Here is a 22,777-nt window from a genome sequence, read left to right as displayed (position 1 = left end):
AGGGAAACGCATAGCTAAAAATTTAGTCATTTAAAAAAAAAAATTATAATTAAAAGTATATTTTCTCATAGTTTAGGAGTTTCAACTTACATTTATTTAAATTGTTTAAAAGTTTACTTTTTAGAAGTTATAAAGTAACTAATTAGCTTGTAGCTTTCTTTTAGTAAGAAAGAAAACAAATAAAATCGTAAAATAAATAGTTTTTAATTCTGTTGATTATTGCTATGGACATAATTTTGGAATTTTGATTTGAAATCGATTGACTTAATTTGGAATCGATTAACACTCGTCATTCAGGTATCAGTAAGGCAGATTTGTTGGCCACTCTTCCAAAGGCACCATATTAAGGTATTCGTCTATTTTCGACGACTGTTTTGTGAAATATTAGTATAAAATTAATAAAAAAACTAGTTTATTTGTTTTATTATGAGTAAAAATCATAAAACTAGAAAAAAAATTATCATTATTATTATCCATTGATGGTCAGCTAAAAATCTCAGTTATTTTTTTAAAAAAAATTACAATTAAAAATATATTCTCTCATAGTTTAGGAGTTTCAACTTACATCTATTTAAATTGTTTAAAGTTTATTTTCTAGAAGTTATAAAGTAACTAATTAGCTTGTAGCTTTCCTTTAGTAAGAAAGAAAACAAATAAAATCGTAAAATAAATAGTTTTAATTCAATTGATTATTGTTCTAGACATAATTTTGGAATTTTGATTTGGAATCGATTGACATGATTTGGAACTGATTAACACTCGTCATTCAGGTATCAGTAAGGCAGTTTTGTTGGTCACTCTTTCAAAGGCACCATATTAAGGTATTCCTCTATTTTCGACAACTGTTTTGTGAAATATTAGTTTAAAATTAAAAAAAAACTAGTTTAATTGCTTTATTATGAATAAAAACTAAAAACTAGCAAAAAAAAAATCATTATTTTCTTTTTATGTGGCCATGTTTAGATAAAAAAATAAGGCATTTTTTGCATATACGCTGAACATTGTAAAAACATTTCGAGAGCCTAAAACGGGAAATACTTTGAGTATTTTATTTAGAAGGCTACTAAATATGTTTTAAACTATTATCCTAAAATCAAGTGCATATACTACTGAGTTAGGTATCAATGCAGTGAAAGAAGCAAGTTTTTAAAAATTGTCTCCGAGAGAAACATGCATAAAAATTGAAATTCAATTTTTTATTTTTAGTCTGTTGTTTAAATCATGTGTGCTATTATCATAAGCACTCCTGAAAAGTTGTAAATAATTACTTTTAAAGCAACATGAGAAATTATGTTTAAGGTGGTGTAAAGTGTGAAAAAATTTGAAATTGAGATAAACGTATTTACGGTCTTAACCTCATTTGTCTATCCACTGTTTTCATCTTGCTCAAAAACTGATGCAACTTTGTACATAATTGAAATAAAAACAAAACTAAAATAATTTTAGAATTCTAAGAGTACAGAGATTCTAAACTTATAATAAACTTTAATTCGAAAATTTTGCCCAGAATGATTTTTTTGCTTTAGTCAGATGCCTTAGTAGGCCAACGCTGTTCCCACATAAAGGACAGATAGTACAGAGAATAAAAGAACACCCATGCCTTGTCTGGCAATCGAACTCAGGACCTTCCTGATGTGACGTCAGTTCCCTGACTACAACACATTCCGATCGGCATGATTTTGAAAATTAAAAATTGTATGCAAATTAAGCATATACTATATTAATTAACGTTGTGATTTCTTTATTTTTTAATTGATGGGAAAACGCATAACTAAATACTTAAGTCATTCTTTTTTGAATTACAATTAAAAATATGCCCTCTTACAGTTTAGGAGTTTCAACATCAATAGATTGAAGTTTTTTAAAGTTACTTTTAAAAGCTACAAAGTAACTATTTAGATTGCAACTTACTTTTAGTAAGGAAAAAACAAACAAATAAAATCCCCAATTATCATATATATTAGTTTTCTATGGTTTATTCGTAAACCCTCTCGGGAGGGACAGTAAAACCTCTCGGGAGGGACTATTCTCCGTTCCACAGTAAAATGGTCCTTGATGGAGGTTGGTAGTTCTTAGAAGTTACCTCCATTGACTTCAAAATTGTTATCGAAAGTACATGATTTTACAAAAACGATTTCAATTTTAGTCAGTATAATTTTCTTGGTGCGGAAATGCTACTGTTGGCGTCATGAAAAGACGGATCTGTGAATAAAATTTAGTGTATATAAAAATACTTCCTACTGATTTAATTACGTGTAAAAACATATTTACTAATCATGAGGGATAAAGCTATTTTAAATAAATAAACAATTATGATTTTTGTTAAAGTTTGCATTTAATTTCATATCATAAAAATTAGTTACTTCAAAAGATGAGAAATGAATTGTTTGTTTGAGATGCTTGTTTTTTCTAAAATAACTTTCTAACTTAACTTTCAATTATGAAAGTAAACCATTGATGATATGAGGTTGCATCGTAAAAAAGAGCTCTCTAAATAAGAGCCTCACTCAAATATTTTGAATGCATTTAAATCTACTAATTGGTTTTGTTTAATTTTTTGTTTTGATATTTTTTCGTGTTTCCTTATTTGACCATTTCCGCATTTGGTTCCTCATTTCTGCCCGGTCGTTGGGAGAGGTTTTATTGTTCTCACCAAAAGGTTTTCTTCAAGACAAAGCCCATTGAAAAAATTCCGTGCCTCCTAAAATACGTCGCAAGGAGAGGTAGTCGCTACATAGAGATGGTCGCTATATAAACATGGTCGCTGCATAGAGGTGGTCGCTACATAGAGGTGGTCGCTATATAAACGTGGTCGCTACATAGAGGTGGTCGCTACATAGAGGTGGTCACTACATAGAGGTGGTCGCTACATAGAGGTGGTCGCTATATAAACGTGGTCGCTACATAGAGGTGGTTGCTACATAAAGGTGGTCTTTCCAGGAGGTTTCACTGCATTAATAATAAACAGATAATGTTGTAATTCTTACCTTAAACTTGTGAGTAAGTCCATAACGATTAAGAAGATCATAAGCCAAGTATCTCAGACCTTGTCCATGCGCTTTTTCGTTTAAACTAAACACATCGAATGAGTAATCATCGATACCCTATAATAAAATAGTTAACAGTTTATAATTTAATTAACACTAATGTTTTACGTTATTATTTCAAAATTGTCGAACACCTTACACAAAATCATATTAATTTAAACTTGTGGCTAACAGATATGTTTAATCAAATAGATTGTGTGTAGTAGAAATTAATTCGATGACTGCCTTTCTCAGATGAGCGAAGCTCGATATTTGTCCGTCACAGTTCGTGAAGTCGTTCGTTTATTCGCGTCAGAGCTAATGTGGAAACGCTATTGCGAGATAAATGGAACGATGTCGTATGGGAGAATCTCAATATCTGTCAATCCCGGTTCGTAAAGTATTCGTTTGTTTATATGGAAACGCTATTGTGAGTAAACTGGAACAACTAGACAAATCTAACAATAAAAAATCTGAAGGTAGCAATTATTTCTAAATGCACCAAGCTTTGTTTTTGCATAGATATGAAGAGCGCAGGCCACAAAAGTGACAAACCACATTTTTTTCTAAAACTGGAGTCTTTTTCCTTTACACAGAGAAAAAAGTACGGCCAAAGCTATCAGAATAAGGCAAAATTTACCGTGTTTCTGGCTCTATATGATACTAAGAAGCTGGGTAATTTTTATAGTATCCCTTTGGTAATGATTTTGGTAAAATTAGCAAATAAATATGATTTGATAATGTGTGATTAAAATTTGGTAATTGTGGTAAAATTTGGTAGTTTTATCAGAATACCTTAGGGCATGGCATAAAAACCATTCATTCAAATAAATTTACATTTCAATTTTGTATTTTTTTGAAACAAGAACTATAATTTTGAAAACCAGAATTTTCGGTAAACTGTTACCATATGAATTAACAAATGAATTGTTTAAATACCGTATATTTTTGTTTTTATTACCAAAAAAATATATTTTTTTACCAAAAACTTCATTACCATATAGCACGATGATTCTAGAAGAATCTTTTTCTCTGTAAAGAATTTTTAACGTGTAAGTATTTTAAAAGCTTCCAGAATTTCTACTAATTGGAAGAATACTATACAGTTATTGGCAAACTGGAAATCGTGGTAATTTTAATCAAAACGTTTTCCGGAACAATCTGAAAAATGTGGCTTTTCTTTATATTTTGTCTAGCCATTCATATGTACTGCAGATGAATGACTAAATCATTAATTCCTCACATTTATTGTATAGTACCGTTGTTGCTATGTAATAAATGTAAAAGCTTATAGTACCATTGTTACTATAAATTTTTAAAAGGTCTTCTAAAATTACATTTGGAAGGACGGATTCTTCTCTTGGCTTTAAAACGAGACGCATACAATACACTGTTAGAAATTTCACGAAAAAGTTGGTTAAATAACAATATATTTAATTGTTATTTTACCATATTCAAACAAAGCTGTCAAATAACCATAAATAAAACGATACTCAAGTTGTTAACTGTGAGAAAAACTGTTTATTAACTGCTTTCACCTAATACGGCTGAACAACCAGAATTTTACTAAGCCTACCTAATTGAGCAGCTTAGTTCCTTGCAACTGCGTACGTATTCTAGCCAAGAGGGCTAACCTGTCAGTCTTATGATCGACAGAACTCAGGTTAGAGTCCCAGCGTTGACACCACGCAGTATTTCTTACATTCCCTTCAACACATGAAGAGTTTTCAGAGTCCTGCACTCTCCAATTTGTTTTCTGATTCCCCCAATGCCCATTATCTAACAAAAAACTTAACTCTTATGTCCAGTTAAAAATTTTTTTTTTACCGATTTGAAACCATGCTAGTTTTAAATGGTTAAAAACCGTATCGCTTTGTATTCATGGTTTTATAATCATACTAGTTATAAACGGTTCCAAAACCGTAAAGGTAAAAAATGTTCTTTACCTTAAACTTTACGGTTTCAGGTTTACGGTACTAGTTATAAACGGTTTCAAGACCGTAAGGGTAAAAACTTTTCTTTACCTTAAACTTTACGGTACTAGTTATAAACGGTTTCAAAACCGTAAAGGTAAAAAAGGTTCTTTACCTAAAACTTTACGGTGCTAGTTATAAACGGTTTCAAAACCGTAAAGGTAAAAGATGCTCTTTACCTAAAACTTTACGGTACTAGTTATAAACGGTTTCAAAACCGTAAAGGTAAAAAATGTTCTTTACCTTAAACTTTGATGTACTAGATATAAGCGGTTTCAAAACTGTAAAGGTAAAAATGTTCTTTACCTTAAACTTGACGGTACTAGTTACAGACGGTTTTAAAACTGTAAAGGTAAAAAATTATCTTTACCTTAATCTTTATGGTTAAATGGATGGATTAACTGCTTGGATGGACTGCCTGTTATTTTACCATAATTTTGGGATGAAAATTCTAACTGTGCATGTTTAAAGAGCAGTAAAAAAATCTATGCAATTTGGAAGCAATTAAATAATTAAGTATATAAGTTTTAATTATTGTCCCGTTTTAAACAGATATTAATTAAAAAATATTTTTAGATATAATTTTAGAAAAATATTTTCGAAAACAGGCATTGTCTATTACNAAAAAATCTATGCAATTTGGAAGTTATTAAATAATTAAGTATATAAGTTTTAATTATTGTCCCGTTTTAAACAGATATTAATTAAAAAATATTTTTAGATATAATTTTAGAAAAATATTTTCGAAAACAGGCATTGTCTATTACAGGAAAAAAAAATGTTTTAACAAATACTCAGAGGTGTTCTCAATTAAAACAGTTGACATAAATTTGATTTTAAAGCTACTTTTTCTCGTTAAGTAAAATATTTTTCTCCTCTCTATTACAACGAAAAAAGCATACAATCAAAAAAAAAAAAAAATAAAACTTTCACCAAAACCTAACAAAATGTAGTTTTTCAATTTAGGAAATCAAAAGCTCTTTTTCCTGTTGCCGAAACTTTTAATCAAACGATGTTCTTTTTTTTAGTTAACTTTAAAACAATTGAGAATGATAGCAAACTAAATTATTCAGGATTTCTTTCAATATCGAAAAAGAATCTTTCTTTTCTTAGTCTTTGCAGACATATTGAATATAAAACAAATCGTTTCAGATTCCCAAGAGAAAAGACGAATATCTTGGTTTACTTAGATTTTGCTTGCTTTCGATTTCCTTTTTATCACGTCAAAGGAATAGCAAGAATAACTTTTTGAAAATTGGACTGAAATTTATTGGTTGAATAACTCCAATTTTTGACTGTAGCACGATAGCAAAGTAAGAATTCGACCAGCTTTTGTAGCTGGTCTCTATAGTTGGAATTTATTAAAATTTTACATTTGATTAAAATTCAAGTATTTTTGGATAATAAATCTCCCGAAGCTATTATTTGTTTCAGTGATACAAATTATATAACTGCTTTCCCCCCAGCTAAATTAGACTAAGAGATTTTAAAAATTTATAACAGAACCAGAACAACAAATTCTGCACCAAATTCACATGATAAGATAAAAACTTTGTCGGCATAAATTTTTGTTTTCAGTTCAAACAGCTTTCAATAGATGGCGTTTAAAGTTGTTGTTACATATGGCTTTATTGGAAATATTAATCCATAAACAATGTTCAGCTTTAAGTGGGCATAAACAAGGAGTAAAAAAGAAGAAAAAAGTAGTAACCTCATAAAGTAGTAAAAAAAGTAGCAACCGCTTAAAGTAGTAAACCTCTAAATTAAAGAAAATAATAAAAATCACATCAGAATTTTTCTAAATTGTTCCAGGAAGGCAAATAACTTTATGATATTTTTTATGATATTTTTTGATTTTGTTCCATCAGTCAGAACTGGATGGAGACGTTAAAATGCAGCGGAAAACTTATTGAAGACACTTGCAGCGCCGTGTGTCGAGAACTTAATGAGGGAGGCAGAATGCTTGACCTGTCACCTGAGTTTGCTGCAAGATTTTTTTTAACCCCAACTGTTTACTTATTATTCACTTTTGAAAACCGTCAATCTAATTTAGGACAAGCTGTATAATACGCTAAAAAATTTGAACGTGTTAAACAATTCTTTCATTTGTAGAGCTCAGCCCTTTTCACTTATTTAGGTCAAAATAAGTGAAAAATATTATGTTTAGCATTTTATTAATTCATGGTTATGAAATACCACATGAAACGTGGATGTCTTTTTCTGCGTTAAAGGTAAAATCTTCCAAACACTAATTTTTTCAAATTTGCACTTATTTGCAGTTATTTATATCTAAAAGAAACAGTTACTCATCATTGAAATTTCTTTAGATATATTCTAAAGATGCATCGTAAAAAGATAATCCTGACGATATATCATAAAGATAAAGATATCTAAGATATATCCTAAAATGATGACTACACTGTTAAAAATTCCGGTTAAAATGGCGTTGAAAAGTACTCAGGTGCCACAGATTTTTCACAGCAAAATCCATTTTATCATAAAATTTCAAGGAATAAGAAATCTGATAAACTATAACTTTTACAGTAATATTTTCTGTAAATCCATTGAATAATTGTAGTTAAATAAATATTACTGTAAAAATTACTGGACTAAATTTCACGGTAAAAATGTATTTTACGGATACAGCACTCAGGATGCCAGTACTTTTTACCGAAATTTTGTTCGGAATTTCTTTGAATGACTTCTGAAATGTTTTACTTACAGAACTTTTCTTTTAGCATATGCGAGGAATATATAAATCCCATTAAATTAAATAACGAGTACTCCCATAAATTTCCACGTCCGTGAAAAATTGGCCTGATTTAAAATTCTCAGTAAATTTGCACGAAACAAACATTAATTAAAATGTTGTGAGTTCAAGATTTGAGAAATCCGATATTTGAGGTGCAAAGATAGTTAACTATTCAGAATAATGGTTTCTACAATATATGTTTCTTGTAAAACATGCTTTTAAATGAAACAGATTTTTTATGAACTGTCTTTAGAAGTATAAAGCATACGTACCTTTTTGCTGAGAGTACCAGAATCAAGACCCTAGAAAGGGAAAGTAAATTTAATAAAAGTTATATCAATAATTATTTAAATCATTATATCAATTATATTAATTATCCACTTTCTGGGACACATAATCTTGAAAAATGTGAAATTTGTAGATAATTTCGAGAAAAAAATACTAGTGACCTTCTTATAAACATCATCTATTTTATTACGTGAGATAGCTCTTAATTTCTTTTTATCTTTAATCAGTTTCAAGCAATGCTTAAAATTTAAAGACTCATTTTCTCATTGATAACTTGTAAGTTTTTTTTAAACTCAAAAACAATGTTTAAATGATAAATGCCTAAATTTTTAATTCATATATTTTAGTTATATTACCTTTATTCGTTTTCAGACAATTAAAAAATATATTTTGTTGCATTAATTGTAACAGAAAGTAATAAAATGATATATACATGAAATATGCAGTTTATAAATGGTAATGAAATATGCAGTTTTAAATTTGTTACTTTTTTATGGTTTCAAATATTAACAGTAATGTTGAAAATAAATAAAAAAAAGCATGTTTCTTGGAAACTTTTTTTTGACTTTTATGAAATCAAGAGGATTATTCCTAAAGATTTTAAGTTTGAAAAAAAAATAAATATCCAAAATGAATAAACCTTTTATATTTCGAAATTTAGAAGTTCTTTTGTTTACTACTAGTGAAAATATCGGTTAATAAATATCTAAAATATCGGTATTTTATTAAGAAGATTTGTGCAGATTAAATCATAACACTTTCAGTTATATAAATTTTTTTATTTTATAACCGTCGTTGAACAGCCGCCCCAATTTTTGGGGTTGCGACTACCAATGATCAACTACGTAGTCTTGTAATTTTGAACCCAATCCGGAAGACAAGGGAACTCCTGGATCAAGTATTGGGAGAAATCTGCCTTCGTTAAGGACTTTTTGATGGATTTAACCCGCATTTGCGTTAAATGAAGAGGAATACCACGAGAACCTCCCACGGTTAGCCTGACGGCAAAAGGACTCTAACCCATGATCCGTTTACCACTGAGGATAATTTTACGTCAGCACTGTTGTTGGTGCTAGCCGGGGGCGGAATTCGCAACGATCAGCCATTTCTGGGATTCGAACCCGGTTCACCTCATTCGAAGGCGAACGTTCAATCCCCTGAGTCACCACGGTTCTATATTAATTATTAAAAAAATTATATACTTACATTTTATAATTTTTTTAAGGAATATTAAAACATTTAAAAATGATTTTTGCATAGTAATAATTCGGCACTATAATACTGAAAAATCTTAAACTACACGCAATGCTTACAATTTTTCAGAATTATTTTTTTGATTCCTACTGTTTAATTGACAATGCTGTAAGTATGAATGTTTAGCGGTTTCAATATTATTCTCTTAAACAATTGATTGATTAAAAATTTTACACAGAAAAATTTCTTTCTTACACAGGATTATAAAATGAGTTGAATTCTTGAAAATTTGTTTAAGTAACAATAATTAAATTAATAAAGTAATGGTGAAATTATGAAGCAAACTAAAATCATCATCATTAAATATGACAGAAACTTTCAAATTAAATTAGAAATAATAATTTGAGTGATATTTAATGCTTAAAATTGCCTAAACTAGTTTTTTTTCTTGAATTTTTATTCGCTCATAGTGCGTTACAAATGTACAAAATATTATTTTTTTTATTCTCAGAAGAGGACTGATCAAATGTTTATTTTTTTATCAATAAATAAAAATAATTAAAAATGATAGATTTCAATAATTCAAGTTTATCTCTCATAGACTATCTCATAATGTAAGTTATCTCTAATAAGTTATCACCCTACTAATCTAATTCCACTAATAAGTTCTACTAATAAGTTATCTTTCATAATACTACAGCATTATATTGAATAAAAACATACCTTAAGATGAGAGGATATATGACTTGGAATGTAAAATAATGTGGAATTGGACATCCGCCTGTACAATCTGAAAAATAATGTATGTTTGTTTGAATTTAAAACAATTTATAGTATGTTCAGTTGAGAAAAATATGTTATTTAAAAATCAAAAATAAGATTCAAAAATGAAGATTACGAGAATAAGTCTCTTCGCAGTTTAAAACCCCCTTTAATTATTGTTTTTGGCCCATTTATGCTCTCTAAAATAAGGTTTAAATATTCGTTTAATATGAAGCTGAAGTCGAATTCTTGACCATCGAGAGCGCCACTGGAAAACAGGGACAATCACACCCCCTCCTCCTTAATGGCCGACAACAACAAAGACAACTTCTGAAGCTGAAATTCAAAGTGGCTTAGATTGAGTTATAATGCAATATTGTACTATTGCAATTATAGTAATATTGAGTACTATTGTAAAAATAGCATTTTGAAAAACGCGATAGGGAATATTAATGCAATATTTCATAAATTCTTTTCATAATTTATTTAGTATATTATTATTAGAAATATTATATTCTCTTATTTCTATTTAATTGACATTTCATTTGAAATAATTTCATAAAGGCAATCAAAAGATTAAATAAATTATGAATTATTGGTTGTATTTAAATATAACCAGAAGTTTCAAAACTCATCACTAATTGGTTATAAAAGTTCCAACTCACGGAACTCTTTTATTTCTTCTACGGAACCCTAGGATTTTTCGGAACACTATTTCATTAACCACTGCATTAGAGCATGGCTTAAATTAACTTTTCAGATTTGTATTTTTTACTAAGTGTGGGTTTATAAAAACCATAATTTTGAAAAACCAAAATTTCTAATAAACCGTTACCAACTGTAAAATTAACGAATGAATGATTTAAATACCGTATAATTCGGCTTTATTAACCAGAATTATATACATACATTTTTTTTACCAGAATTATCATTACCATACAGTACGGTAATTTTATCGGAATTTTTTCAGAATGTAACAATAATAAACGGGTAAATGAATCAATATAGGTCGGAAGCGCTAATCTAAAATTTGTCTTGGTTTTCACAAAAGTAGTATTAGTAGCACATTTCAAACATTTATTTACAATATCTACAGTTTTCCTGCTGAAAATAAAAGCTAACTTGATGCTTCAAAATCATCGGAATTCCCAAACTGATACTTTAACGGACCGTTAAATTTCGATGTACGCAAAGTTTTACATTCACGCTATATAAACTTTAAGCGTGATAGAAAGCTATGCTATTGAACACTATGTGCTACGAAACATACGGTTGCAAATGCAAGTGTCAATATCCAAGGGGACACTGCATCAATGATCCTTAGACTACATAGGGTTTCTTTATGTCAGAATGATGAAATATTATTATAGCACTGTTTCTTATTTTACGAAGGAACTTAAAAAAAGGTTTTCTTAAATGAAGCGCATATTTGCACCATGCAGAAAAAAGATATCACTATTTGTTTTTTAAAAAATGTTCTAAAAAAATCCACTAATAAAGGCGAAAGTAACTCAAAATGTTCAATCAAAGTAAGTTCCCAAGTAAAAATTTATGATGGTTCTCCATTGATGAACCAACATAATCTTGATGGTAACCATCAATAATTCCATCATGAACCATTATATTTTCAATGGTAACCAACATAAGCAGCCATCACCCCAATGTAGGAATACGGACGGATTTTTGATGATCTAACGTAAGAATAACAACTTGTTTTGATGGTCTGTTCATGTTAAACCATCAGGAATTTCCATCATAGTTTCTTAGAAATCAAATGTTGGAACGATAATAAACAACCATCATCCCAATATAGGAATTCGGACTCATTTATGATGGGCCATTGTAAAAGAAGCCAAATTGTTTTGATGTTATATTCCTGAGAACCAACAAGAATAAAATCCTATTGGAACTGTATAGCTGGAACCCTTATGGACAATCATGGATCAAACCTCTCTTGATGATTAGCCATTATAGTATTAAAGTAGCATTTTTCATCATGGAATGATGGAAGTTTGATGGCATATCAAAAACCATGAACGTGATCCATGATCCAAAACCATGAACAAAACCATGATGGAAAATGTTGGATGATGGTAACCATCAAATGATGTTGGACCATCATGAATCGGACTGAAGCCAACGCAAACCATCACAATGTTTTGGTAGGACCATCAGGAATTTCGACTTGGGTCGAACCCTTATGGACCATCATGGATCAAACCTCTCTTGATGATTAGCCATTATAGTATCAAAGTAGCATTTTTCATCATGGAATGATGGAAGTTTGATGGCATATCAAAAACCATGAACGTGATCCATGATCAAAAACCATGATCAAAAGCCATGAACAAAACCATGATGGAAAATGTTGGATGATGGTAACCATCAAATGATGTTGGATCATCATGAATCGGACTGAAGCCAACATAAACCATCACAATGTTTTGGTAGGACCATCAGGAATTTCGACTTGGGTCCAGGAGCAACTTAAAACTGGATTGAATCAGTGTTTACTCTGTATTATTTTTTTTTTCGTTTCTTTTACCAGTAATATCATTTCCAAACAATACGGTAATTTTACTAGAATTTTTCCTCCGTATATGAATAAATAGGTATATCTATATAATAGATATCAGATTGATATATGGAGTTTTAAGCATTCAACAAAATGTCACCGTGTTTCAATCCTTAAAGAAAATGGAAAACTTATTGGAATAATAAACTTATTGGAAAATATGAAAACTTACTTGAAAACATGCTAGAATATGCTTCTTGTGATGCTAAACCTTTGTGAAATGTAATAAAAAAAATTCAAAACTTATAGTTTTAAATGATTAAATACATTTTTAACTAATTTCTGTCTTAGCATATATTCTATACGATATTTTATGATTTAAAATGTTTCAAATAGAATGGTAAGATTATGATATTAAAAAATTTATCAAGGAGTATGAAAAAAAGTAAGTTACATTTCACAAGCAGAACAGATCCACTTTTTTAATTATAATTTGTTCTACCAAATTCGAAAATACTTTTATTAAATTATATAACGAAAGAAAAACATCAAAAATGCAGGAACTTACTAAAAACGAACTTAAGTGATTTTAGAAAAATTATGAAAAGACTTTTAGTGATTTTAGAAAACATCAAAAGGAAGTATTGGAAATTTACGAAAAAAAAGATAAACTGAAGTTAGCGAAAGAACAGTATTCCATGTAATGCAAAAATCAATGAAATACTCGAAAACATTTGTAGAATCGGATTTTGTTTGGTACTTGATATCAAGCATCTCGAACGAAGTAAAAATATTTATTCGATTTCAGATGTTATAATTTTTAGAAGTTTTCAGTAAATATGTTAAAATGTATATCTTAGGCTTAACGGCGCATATATTTTAAAACTTTAAGAGTTAGTTTTCAAGATACGAAGAAACAACTTGGATACTTGGTAGCATCGAAAGATGTACCTCTTGAATTTCGAAAAGTTCAATTTTTGATTTTTTGATTTTGTATTGAATTATTCTGTACTTCAGTATTGATTTCGTGTTTCAGTATTGGTATCTATTCTTAAACGATTTTTTCTATTTCGAATTTAAGTAAAAATGAAAAGGAATTAAAATGAAAGTATAAAATATTCCGTTTTTCCTAGTGTACAATAAGTAAGTAAAATTTTTTGTATACTACCTTGCTAAATGGGTTTAGAAGTACTTTTTAAATGTTTTTTAAACTTAACGATCTAAAAAAGTATATAAAAAATAAATACATTATTGATTATTAAGTCAGTACTAAGTTTTTGTTGGTTGAGAAACATATTGATTGAAAAACATGCGGATTCTTTAAAAAGATATGTAGTTCTCTGTTCTGAGAGGTATATTATAATATGAGCTATTTTTTAATAAATGTGCATAAAAAAGTTTCAGAATTTGAAATGTTCGGTGACTTGCAAAACCATCGGCTTTACCAAAGAAGTAATACTGAGAAAATATTCATTGATGCAAAACATTGCATATCTATTTATTTAATATTTATTTATTTCCAATATATTTACGCCTGAAATCTCTCAAGTACATATAATATACATATATTTTCATTCATTTTAAAATAACCTTATATCTATAGACTTAAGAGTTGGTAACATGCTCTTTTTCATTTTAAAGAATATGTAAGCTAAACAGTTTGCGACGAACATAAATTGAAATGTCAGTGCAAATTTTTTCTTGAAATGAAGTTATTATTTCACTTTTGCAATAGAGTTTTTGCTAGAAGATAGATAGATAATTAAACTATAAAGTCAAAGAAAGTATGTAATTGTTAGTTCTGAAACTTAAACTGAACAAAAACTAGAACTAAATAATGTACCTCTTTTCATTAATTATTTACTTACTAAATCGAGAACAATTATGTGCAGTTTGGGTAGTAATTTTTAAAAACATTCATTTGCTTACGTGTTATCTCATCAATGTTTTCAAAAAGTAACATTGAAATTCTATTTCATGAATACAAATGCTTGAAAAATAAATTAAACAGAAAATTGAATTATTACATAACAAAGCTTGTAACCATTCTATTAGTTGCATAATTTTTTCTTCTAAATTTCTAACAATTATTTGATAAAAGGACAAAATTTTGAATAGGTGATAAGTATCATTACTATCATTAAGATAATTTTTATTATTATTATAAACTCTTTACTTATCGTTTTTATCATCATAGCTTTGATTATTATTATTAGTAGTATTATCAGCTTTATTTTTTTATAAGAATCATTTTGCTATCAGTAATTTATTTCTTAAATTTCTTACAATTATTTGATGAAAGTTCGAAATTTTGGAATGGGTGATTAGTATCATTACTATCATAAAAATAATTTTTATTATTATTATCAATACATTAATTGTCATTATTGTCACCATAGCTTGGATCATTATTATTATCATCAGCTTAAATATTTTTTTGCAAATTTTCCTTTGTAATCATTAACTTTTTTGCGTAATTATTATTCCATCATTAAATAATTATTATCATATATTGCGCAACTGATATTATACACTTGCAAATGTCTAGTTTTTATGCGAAGTTGTCGCTTTATGTTTATAAGTTTCATTTTGTTGTCATGAATTTATTTCTTAAATTTCTAACAATTATTTGGTATAAGTTCGAAATTTCGAAAAGGTGATTAGTATCATTACTATCATCAAATTAACTTTTATTATCAATATTTCAATTATCATTATTGTCACCATAGCTTTGATTATTATTATTATAATCAGCTTAAATTTTTTTTCTCACAAATTTCATTTTGTAATCATTCCCCTTTTCGCGTAATTACTATTTAATGATTCTTCAATCATTAAATAATTATAATAATTTATTACTCATATGATATTATACAGTTCCAAACGCCTAGTTTTTATGCGAAGTTGCAGAAAATAAATTCATTTTTGGAACCAACCTTTATTTTATGCCATAAAAACGTTTACAAAAGTAATGTATTAGCCATTTGGTAAAAATTGTTATGCAGTAAAGATCTCAATTGATAAAAATTTCATAAAACAAAACAGGAACTAACTTTATGATAAATTACATTTACAATAAAACTTAAAAAGTTCTTTTAAAACCTATGCTATTGACGACAGTAGATGCTTTGGCTTCTGTAATGTTGTTGAACCCTTTAGAGAAACCTTAGGAACGACTAAAATGTTGCCAAAAAGAAATTGAAAAGATAGGCTATTCCGTGCTATGAATAAAACATTAGTTTCATTCTAGGTGATACAGAATTCAGAGCCTAGCCTTCATGCAATTTTTCTTAAAAATTCCGAAAGCAATAAAACTTGCTAAGCGCTATTCTACCGGTTGTCAAAAATAGATATATCGATATCAGATTAAATATGGTTTACGTTGTATATTTCATACGCCGTAAAATCTAGTATAGTTTATAAAAAGGATTGATAGTATATGGAGTTGGATTAATAAAATAAATTGACATTTCTATTTTCTTACAGTTATAATGGTGATTTTTTTTATTGTTTTAGACTTTTTAAGTAATAAACAAGATTATTGGCTGATAAATAGCAGCTTATACCAGTAAAGCTTTTTGTGAAAATTGCTTTTATACTACTTTATATTTTGTCACCAGACTTTAGCCACAGAAAAGATACTACTATTTATGTTTGGTTGAATTATAGTTTTATATCAGATATGTTAAATTCAATATTAATACATGATATATTATATATTCGATATGGGCTAAATAGATTGACATGTCTATTTTCTTACACTTATATTGGTGTTTTTGTTGTCTTAAACTCTTTATCTAATAAACAAGATTATTGGCTAATAAATCGCAGCTTATACTAGTAAAGCTTTTTGTGAAAAATGTTTTTATACTACTTTATATTTTGTCACCAGACTTTAGCTACAGAAAAGATACTACTATTTATGTTTGGCAGAATTATAGTTTTGTATCATATATGTTAAATTCAATATTAATACATGATATATAATATATTCGATATGAACTAAATAGATTGACATGTCTATTTTCTTACAGTTATGTTGGTGTTTTTTGATTGTTTTAAACTTTTCATCTAATAAACAAGAATATTGGTTAATAAATTGCAGCTTATACTAGCAAAACTTTTTGTGAAAATTGTTTTTATACTACTTTGTATTTTGTCATCTGACTTTAGCCACAAAAAAGATACTACTATTTATGGAATTATAGTTTTATATCATATATGTTAAATTCAATATTGATGCATGATATATTATATATTCAATTTAGGCTAAATAGATTGACATGTCTATTTTTTTACAGTTATATTGGTGATTTTTTATTGTTTTAATTGGCCAAAAAATAGCAACTAATTCTATTAAAGCTTTTTGGAAAAATTGTTTTTATATTACTTTATGTTTTTATATTACTTATGTTACTTTATTTTCAATCACAAAAAAGATACAACTATTTATGTTTGGCTGAATTATAGTTTTATATCCGATACTTTAAATTCGATTGCTTAAGTGAGCCATAAATAAGACAGTTGATCATGCCGCCTAAAAAGATCAAATTTAAAGCAAGTTGTAACACATAAAATTTTGATTTTTCAATTGCCTTAATTTTTTATTACGTAGATACAAAATTCACAATCTCATACAAATGATCGCAAATTAAATAATTAAAATAAATTTAATAATTTTCTTAACTCATAAACGGGACGTTTATAAGCTGACTTTTTATCGATGTCAACTTATAAATGGGAATTAGATTGTTATGACAGCTAGGCACTTAATCTTTATATTTAATTTAAATACATATAAATATTATTATTTTTACTTGTTTTATTATTAATTTTATTCTTTATTTCATTTTTTTATTTTATTCCTTATTTTATTCCTTATCTTACTATTTATTTTATTCTTTATTTTATTAATTCCTTTTATTAAGTGTGAGGATAGTAGAGATAAAAATTTTTGCATCCATAAATGCTTAAACTATTGATATGTGCAAAAAATGTGTGATTTTTATGCATAAAGCTATGCAACGATTACATTTTCTAAAGCAATCGAATTGTTTGATTGGAGTTGCCAAAGAACTCAATATTTGTTTAATTGTTACTTTCCACAAATGTTTTCTCAGAAAACTTTCAGAAGTTAGAAATGCTTCTCTAATTTTAAACTTTCAGAATATATTGCATCAAACAACATCAAACAAACGGAACTTTAATGTCAAAGGCTTCAGGCTCCAGCATAACTCCTAAACTCAGACAAAACGATTCTTTTATCTCATGAAAAACTTTGCGGCTGCATGATGATTACAATCAAACATATTTGAATTTGTTCTAGGAAATAAGTTCAAAAACTTCAAAAGTCACTCTTTTTTTTATTATCAATATAGCGGCATTCCACAGAAAATGTTTGTTTTGTGTATTTTATCAGCGGACGGATATAGCAAAATCATACCACGACGCAAATAATTTAATATTTTTCTGTTAATAATATTTACATAAAATCGTTTGAAGTGAAACGAAAAAATTAATTTTAGGTTTTTCTGCGGATTTTAGGTTAAATGCAATTATATTTTTCAATTTATCGTCTGTTCGTGTTCGAGGAAAAAAATTAATTCAAAACTAGAAAGCGATTTTGATAAACTTCTTTATTTTTTTAAATAGTGAAAAATATGAAATTATTGTATTTTGCGATGTACTCTAGTTTAAAATGAAATAAAAATTATTAAATTTATGAAAATCAATTGATTATGATGAAAATCTATGCTAATTTAATGAAATAGTATTCTCTATTTAGCATGCTTTAACTAACTATTGTAAAATACTCATTAGTTTTAATACTTCTATCTCGTGTGATTTTTGAAGTTTTTATCTGTAAACAAAAGAGTAATCAATACGAAAATAACATTTAATCATTAAAAAAAGAGCAGTTTTTAATATTTAATATTAATTTCTTTGTAGAAATGCATCTCAATCATAAATTAAGATAGGCACTGTTGATTTTTCCCTACAACTCTAAAATAAATTAATAAAACAAAAATGATTTATTTTTTTAAATCTCGACCTAAAATACTTCTTTTTTTAGTTTTATGAAACTAAAAAAATTCCGATCATAAAAGTATATTAAAATTAAAATTATGCTCAAAACTACCAGAATGTGGTAAAATTAACCCGTGCTTCTAGCTCTATGAAAATATCAAAAAATGCTCAGCAATTTATGCATAAACGCTTTGGTAATGATTTTGGTAAAATTAAGAAAAAAGTATGGTTTTACAATAAGTGATAAAATTTGGTAAATGTGGTAAAATATGGTAGTTTTATCTTGGTACTCTAAAATAAATTACTAAAACAAAAATGATTTATTTTTTTAAAGCTCGATCAAATGGCATAGAACATGGCATAGAAATCATTCATTCAATTAAATTTACTTTTCAGTTTTGCATTTTCTACTAAAGGTGTTGTAATAAGAATTAAAATTTGAAAACCTGAATTTCCAATAATACTGATCAATAAAGATTCTATATAATACTAATCAATAAATAAATAATCTATATATATAAAAATGAATGTCTGCTTGTCTGTGTGTGTATTTCCATTACAGACTCCTAAACCAACAGACCAAAAGCTATGAAACTTGGCATACAGATAGTTCAAAGCACGAGGAAGGTCACTGTCGACATTAGAACATTCTACGACAAATCGTTCCAGTGGTATGAGCGAACATCAAAAGGGAATTTTCTGGCTGGTTAAAAGTTAGCCATTGTTTTAAATTTTGCTATAAGCTATTCAGTTTTCAAATAACTTGAAGATATCAACAGTGATATTTTCTATCCTATAGCTCTATTTATTTAGAAAAGTAAACTAAAGTAAATTGCGTTTACTTTAATGTTTAATTATAATTCGCGCAAGTTTCTTTATGTAAGGTGAGCACAAGCAAGTAAAATCAACGAGAACATATTTCGTAATTATTGGTAGCATTACGGATTTAGTATCGTGAAAACTGTTTAATAAAAATCAAGGCAAAAGCAAATTTCATTCAGATTGCACGTTTTCAGTAATTACTTATATTTATTATGCAATTTTAGGTTAGCAGAATGAAATATAGTTTTCGAAGATTTCATTGCTGACAGTTGTCATTTGAAAACTATTAGATTGTTTATTATTGCAAAGTTTTCGAATTTATTCATTTTATTTCTTCATTTAAAAAATAGATTTTTGTTCTAAATTGTATCATTTTTATATTTCTTATTTAATTTATTTCATTTTTATTGCTTTTATTATCTAAAATAAATATGTGAATTTGCGGTTTAGCAAATTTGCGACCACTGTCAACTTTTACATTTCTTTTTGTTCGTTAGAGAGAATATTTGCTAAAATATGCCACATAAACGAATCGCTCTTAGTCGATCAACATCTCAAGAGCGCAAAAAGAGAACTACCAGTCTTTCATAAACATCGGAGCAGCGGGAAAAAAGACTGCTAACAAATCAACTACATACTACTCAAGCCCGTTCGTCGGAAACACCAGAGCAACGGGAAGCAAGAATGAAAACCGACCGAGAATGCACTACTCAAGCCCGTTCGTCGGAAACCTCTGAACAACGGGAAGTAAGAATGAAAACCAATCGAGAACGCACTTCGCTATTCAGACGCTGCCAAAACTCTGATTTGAATCTTAGTGCATTTCACTATGACTCGACAACTAACTACAGTTTTCACCCAAGCATCATCATCGGAAAAATGGATCAATTATGTATGTTTGGCAGTGCTCTCAAATTTAAGAACGAAACAGCTGGAATTTGCTGTTCTGGAGATAAAGTGAAACTACCAGATTTAACGTCACCAGCCGAGCCATTATCAACGTTCTTATCAGGTCAAACAAACCAATCGAAACATTTTTGGTGAATATACGCCAGTGCAATTCGTGTTTCCAAATGACTTCATTCGGTGCTACACGTATCGTGAACGAGAATTACATGCCAACATTCAAAGTGCAAGGACAAATTTATCATTGTGCGGGATCACTTCTGACATTGCCTGGAGCAGATTATAAATTTCTACAGATTTACTTCATGGGTAACACAAATGATCAAATCAATCAAAGTTGTCAGTTAAACAATGGCACTAAATTAGAAATTGTTGCCACATTACAAAAATTTTTCAATCAACATAATCAGTTAATTAGGCTGTTCAGAATTGCCCTTGGCAAAATGCCATCCGATAATTACAAAATTGTTATTAGAGCTGAAAAAACACCTGCAGACCACCACAAAGGAAAATACAATGCACCAACATTGGATGAGGTAGCTATTGTTACAGTTGGCGAAGAATTTACCTCCCGCGATATAATTCTTCATCGCAGAAATGGTGACGTTCAAAGAGTCTCAGAAACGCATCGATCCTATGATGCATTTCAATATCCTATTTTATTTTGGCAAGGAGAGGATGGGTAAAGTTTTAACATAAAATTGAGAAATCCACAAACAGGCGAGAAAACCAATAAGAAAGTAAGTGCAATGAATTATTATGCATATAAACTAATGATTGGCCAAAACGCTGATAATCATATTTTGAAATGTAGACAATAATTTCATTAATACATTGTCGATATGTATTCGAAAATTGAAACCGAGCGCCTACTGTATAATAAATTAAATCAAACCAAATTACGTTCAAAAGAATACATTCATTTACGGGATACAATAATTAATTATTGTAACGTTAATCCTAATGATGTGGGGAAAATGATTGTACTACCGGCTACATTTACAGGGAGTCCAAGGCACACGTATGAATACTCACAGGATGCAATGACATATGTTCGCGCACATGGGGGCCCAGATTTATTTATTACAATCCTGTTTGGGTTGAAATTAAAGAGTTTTTGTTACCAGGACAACCATTATCGGATCGTCATGATATTACCGCACGTGTGTTCAAACAAAAATTAAAATCTTTACTTGATTTCATTGTGAAGCGTCATGTTTTTGGAAAGACACGGTGCTGGGTGTATTTTATTGAATGGAAAAAAAGAGGATTGCCACATGCACATATTTTAATTTGACTTATTGAAAAAAATCCCACCGTGCCAAATTGATCGTATCATATCAGCAGAAATACCTGATGTCGCCATTGATTCAGACTTTTTTCAGGTCATTATCCAAAACAATGATTCATGGTCCGTGTGGCTCACTCAACAACACTTCTGATGATGGAAAATGCATCAAACGATATCCAAGAGAATTAACTGCTGAGAATAGTATTGGCAATGACGGCTATCCGATTTATGGAAGACGATCAAAGGAAGATGGCGGAAGACCCATCGTTTTAAAAATCCGGAACAACGATGTTTAAATCGATAATCATTGGATTGTACCGTATTCACCGTTGTTCTCGAAAACGTACAAAGCACACATCAATGTCGAAAATTGTAATTCGGTGAAAGCGATCAAATACATTTGTAAATATGTAAATAAAGGAAATTACATGGCAGTTTTTGGATTGGAAAATGCTATTTCAATAATCCATGGAATCAATCAATATCAACTGGGACGCTGCATTAGTAGTAATGAAGCAGTCTGGAGCATTTTATCATTTCCAATTCATGAACGACGTCCAACGGTTATTATTTGGCAGTACATCTTGAAAATGGACAGCGAATTTGCTTTACAACAGAAAATGCCAATTCAAAAGCATTATCACCACAACAAACAACGTTAACTGCATTTTTCTCATTGTGCAGGGATGACGCATTTTCAAAGACGCTTCTTTACTGTGATGTGCACATATTACTCATGGAGTGTTTCGGTGAAACATTTTCAACGTCGAAAGCAAGGTAAAGTAGTTGAAGGACATCCCAATTTATATTCAACTGATGCATTAGGTCGTCTTTACATCATCCACCCTAACAATGCAGAGCTTACCATTACTATTAATCAACCTACAAGTACCGACATCGTTTTAGGAATTAAGAACAGTAAACAATGAAGTATGCGCCACTTATTGGGAAGCTTGCCAGAAATAAAAATTTCTTGAAAACGACGCACATTTTGACGCTTCAATGACAGATGTATCTAATGCTGCTCGACCACAGCAAATACGCACGTTATTTCAATAATATTAACTATGTGGTTTCCATCCAATCTAAAAGATCTTTGGGAAAAATACAAAGACAACATGAGTGAAGACATACTAACAATGCAGACCCTAACAATGCAGACCCTAACAATAACATATCCACCCTAACAATGCAGAGCTTACGATTACTATTAGTCAACCT

At 29.0% G+C, this 22,777-nt stretch overlaps 1 protein-coding gene across 1 annotated transcript in view; it reads right to left on the bottom strand.

Moving 5' to 3' along the window:
- LOC107440923 (dual specificity calcium/calmodulin-dependent 3',5'-cyclic nucleotide phosphodiesterase 1A) overlaps positions 1 to 22,777 on the bottom strand; it is a 535,122-nt gene that overhangs the window by 48,132 nt on the left and 464,213 nt on the right. The window contains exons 9-11 of the mRNA XM_043040985.2: positions 9,957 to 10,023; positions 8,024 to 8,053; positions 2,988 to 3,104 (exon numbers count right to left, since the gene is read on the bottom strand). Of these exons, the coding sequence (XP_042896919.2) occupies positions 2,988 to 3,104; positions 8,024 to 8,053; positions 9,957 to 10,023 (214 nt within the window). The remainder of the gene's footprint in view (positions 1 to 2,987; positions 3,105 to 8,023; positions 8,054 to 9,956; positions 10,024 to 22,777) is intronic.

The sequence above is a fragment of the Parasteatoda tepidariorum genome, chromosome X2, assembly GCF_043381705.1.
Source record: "Parasteatoda tepidariorum isolate YZ-2023 chromosome X2, CAS_Ptep_4.0, whole genome shotgun sequence".
Classification (NCBI taxonomy): domain Eukaryota; kingdom Metazoa; phylum Arthropoda; class Arachnida; order Araneae; family Theridiidae; genus Parasteatoda; species Parasteatoda tepidariorum.
The sequence above is the reverse complement of the archived record's forward strand: the minus strand, read 5'-3'. Positions and strand labels throughout refer to the sequence as shown.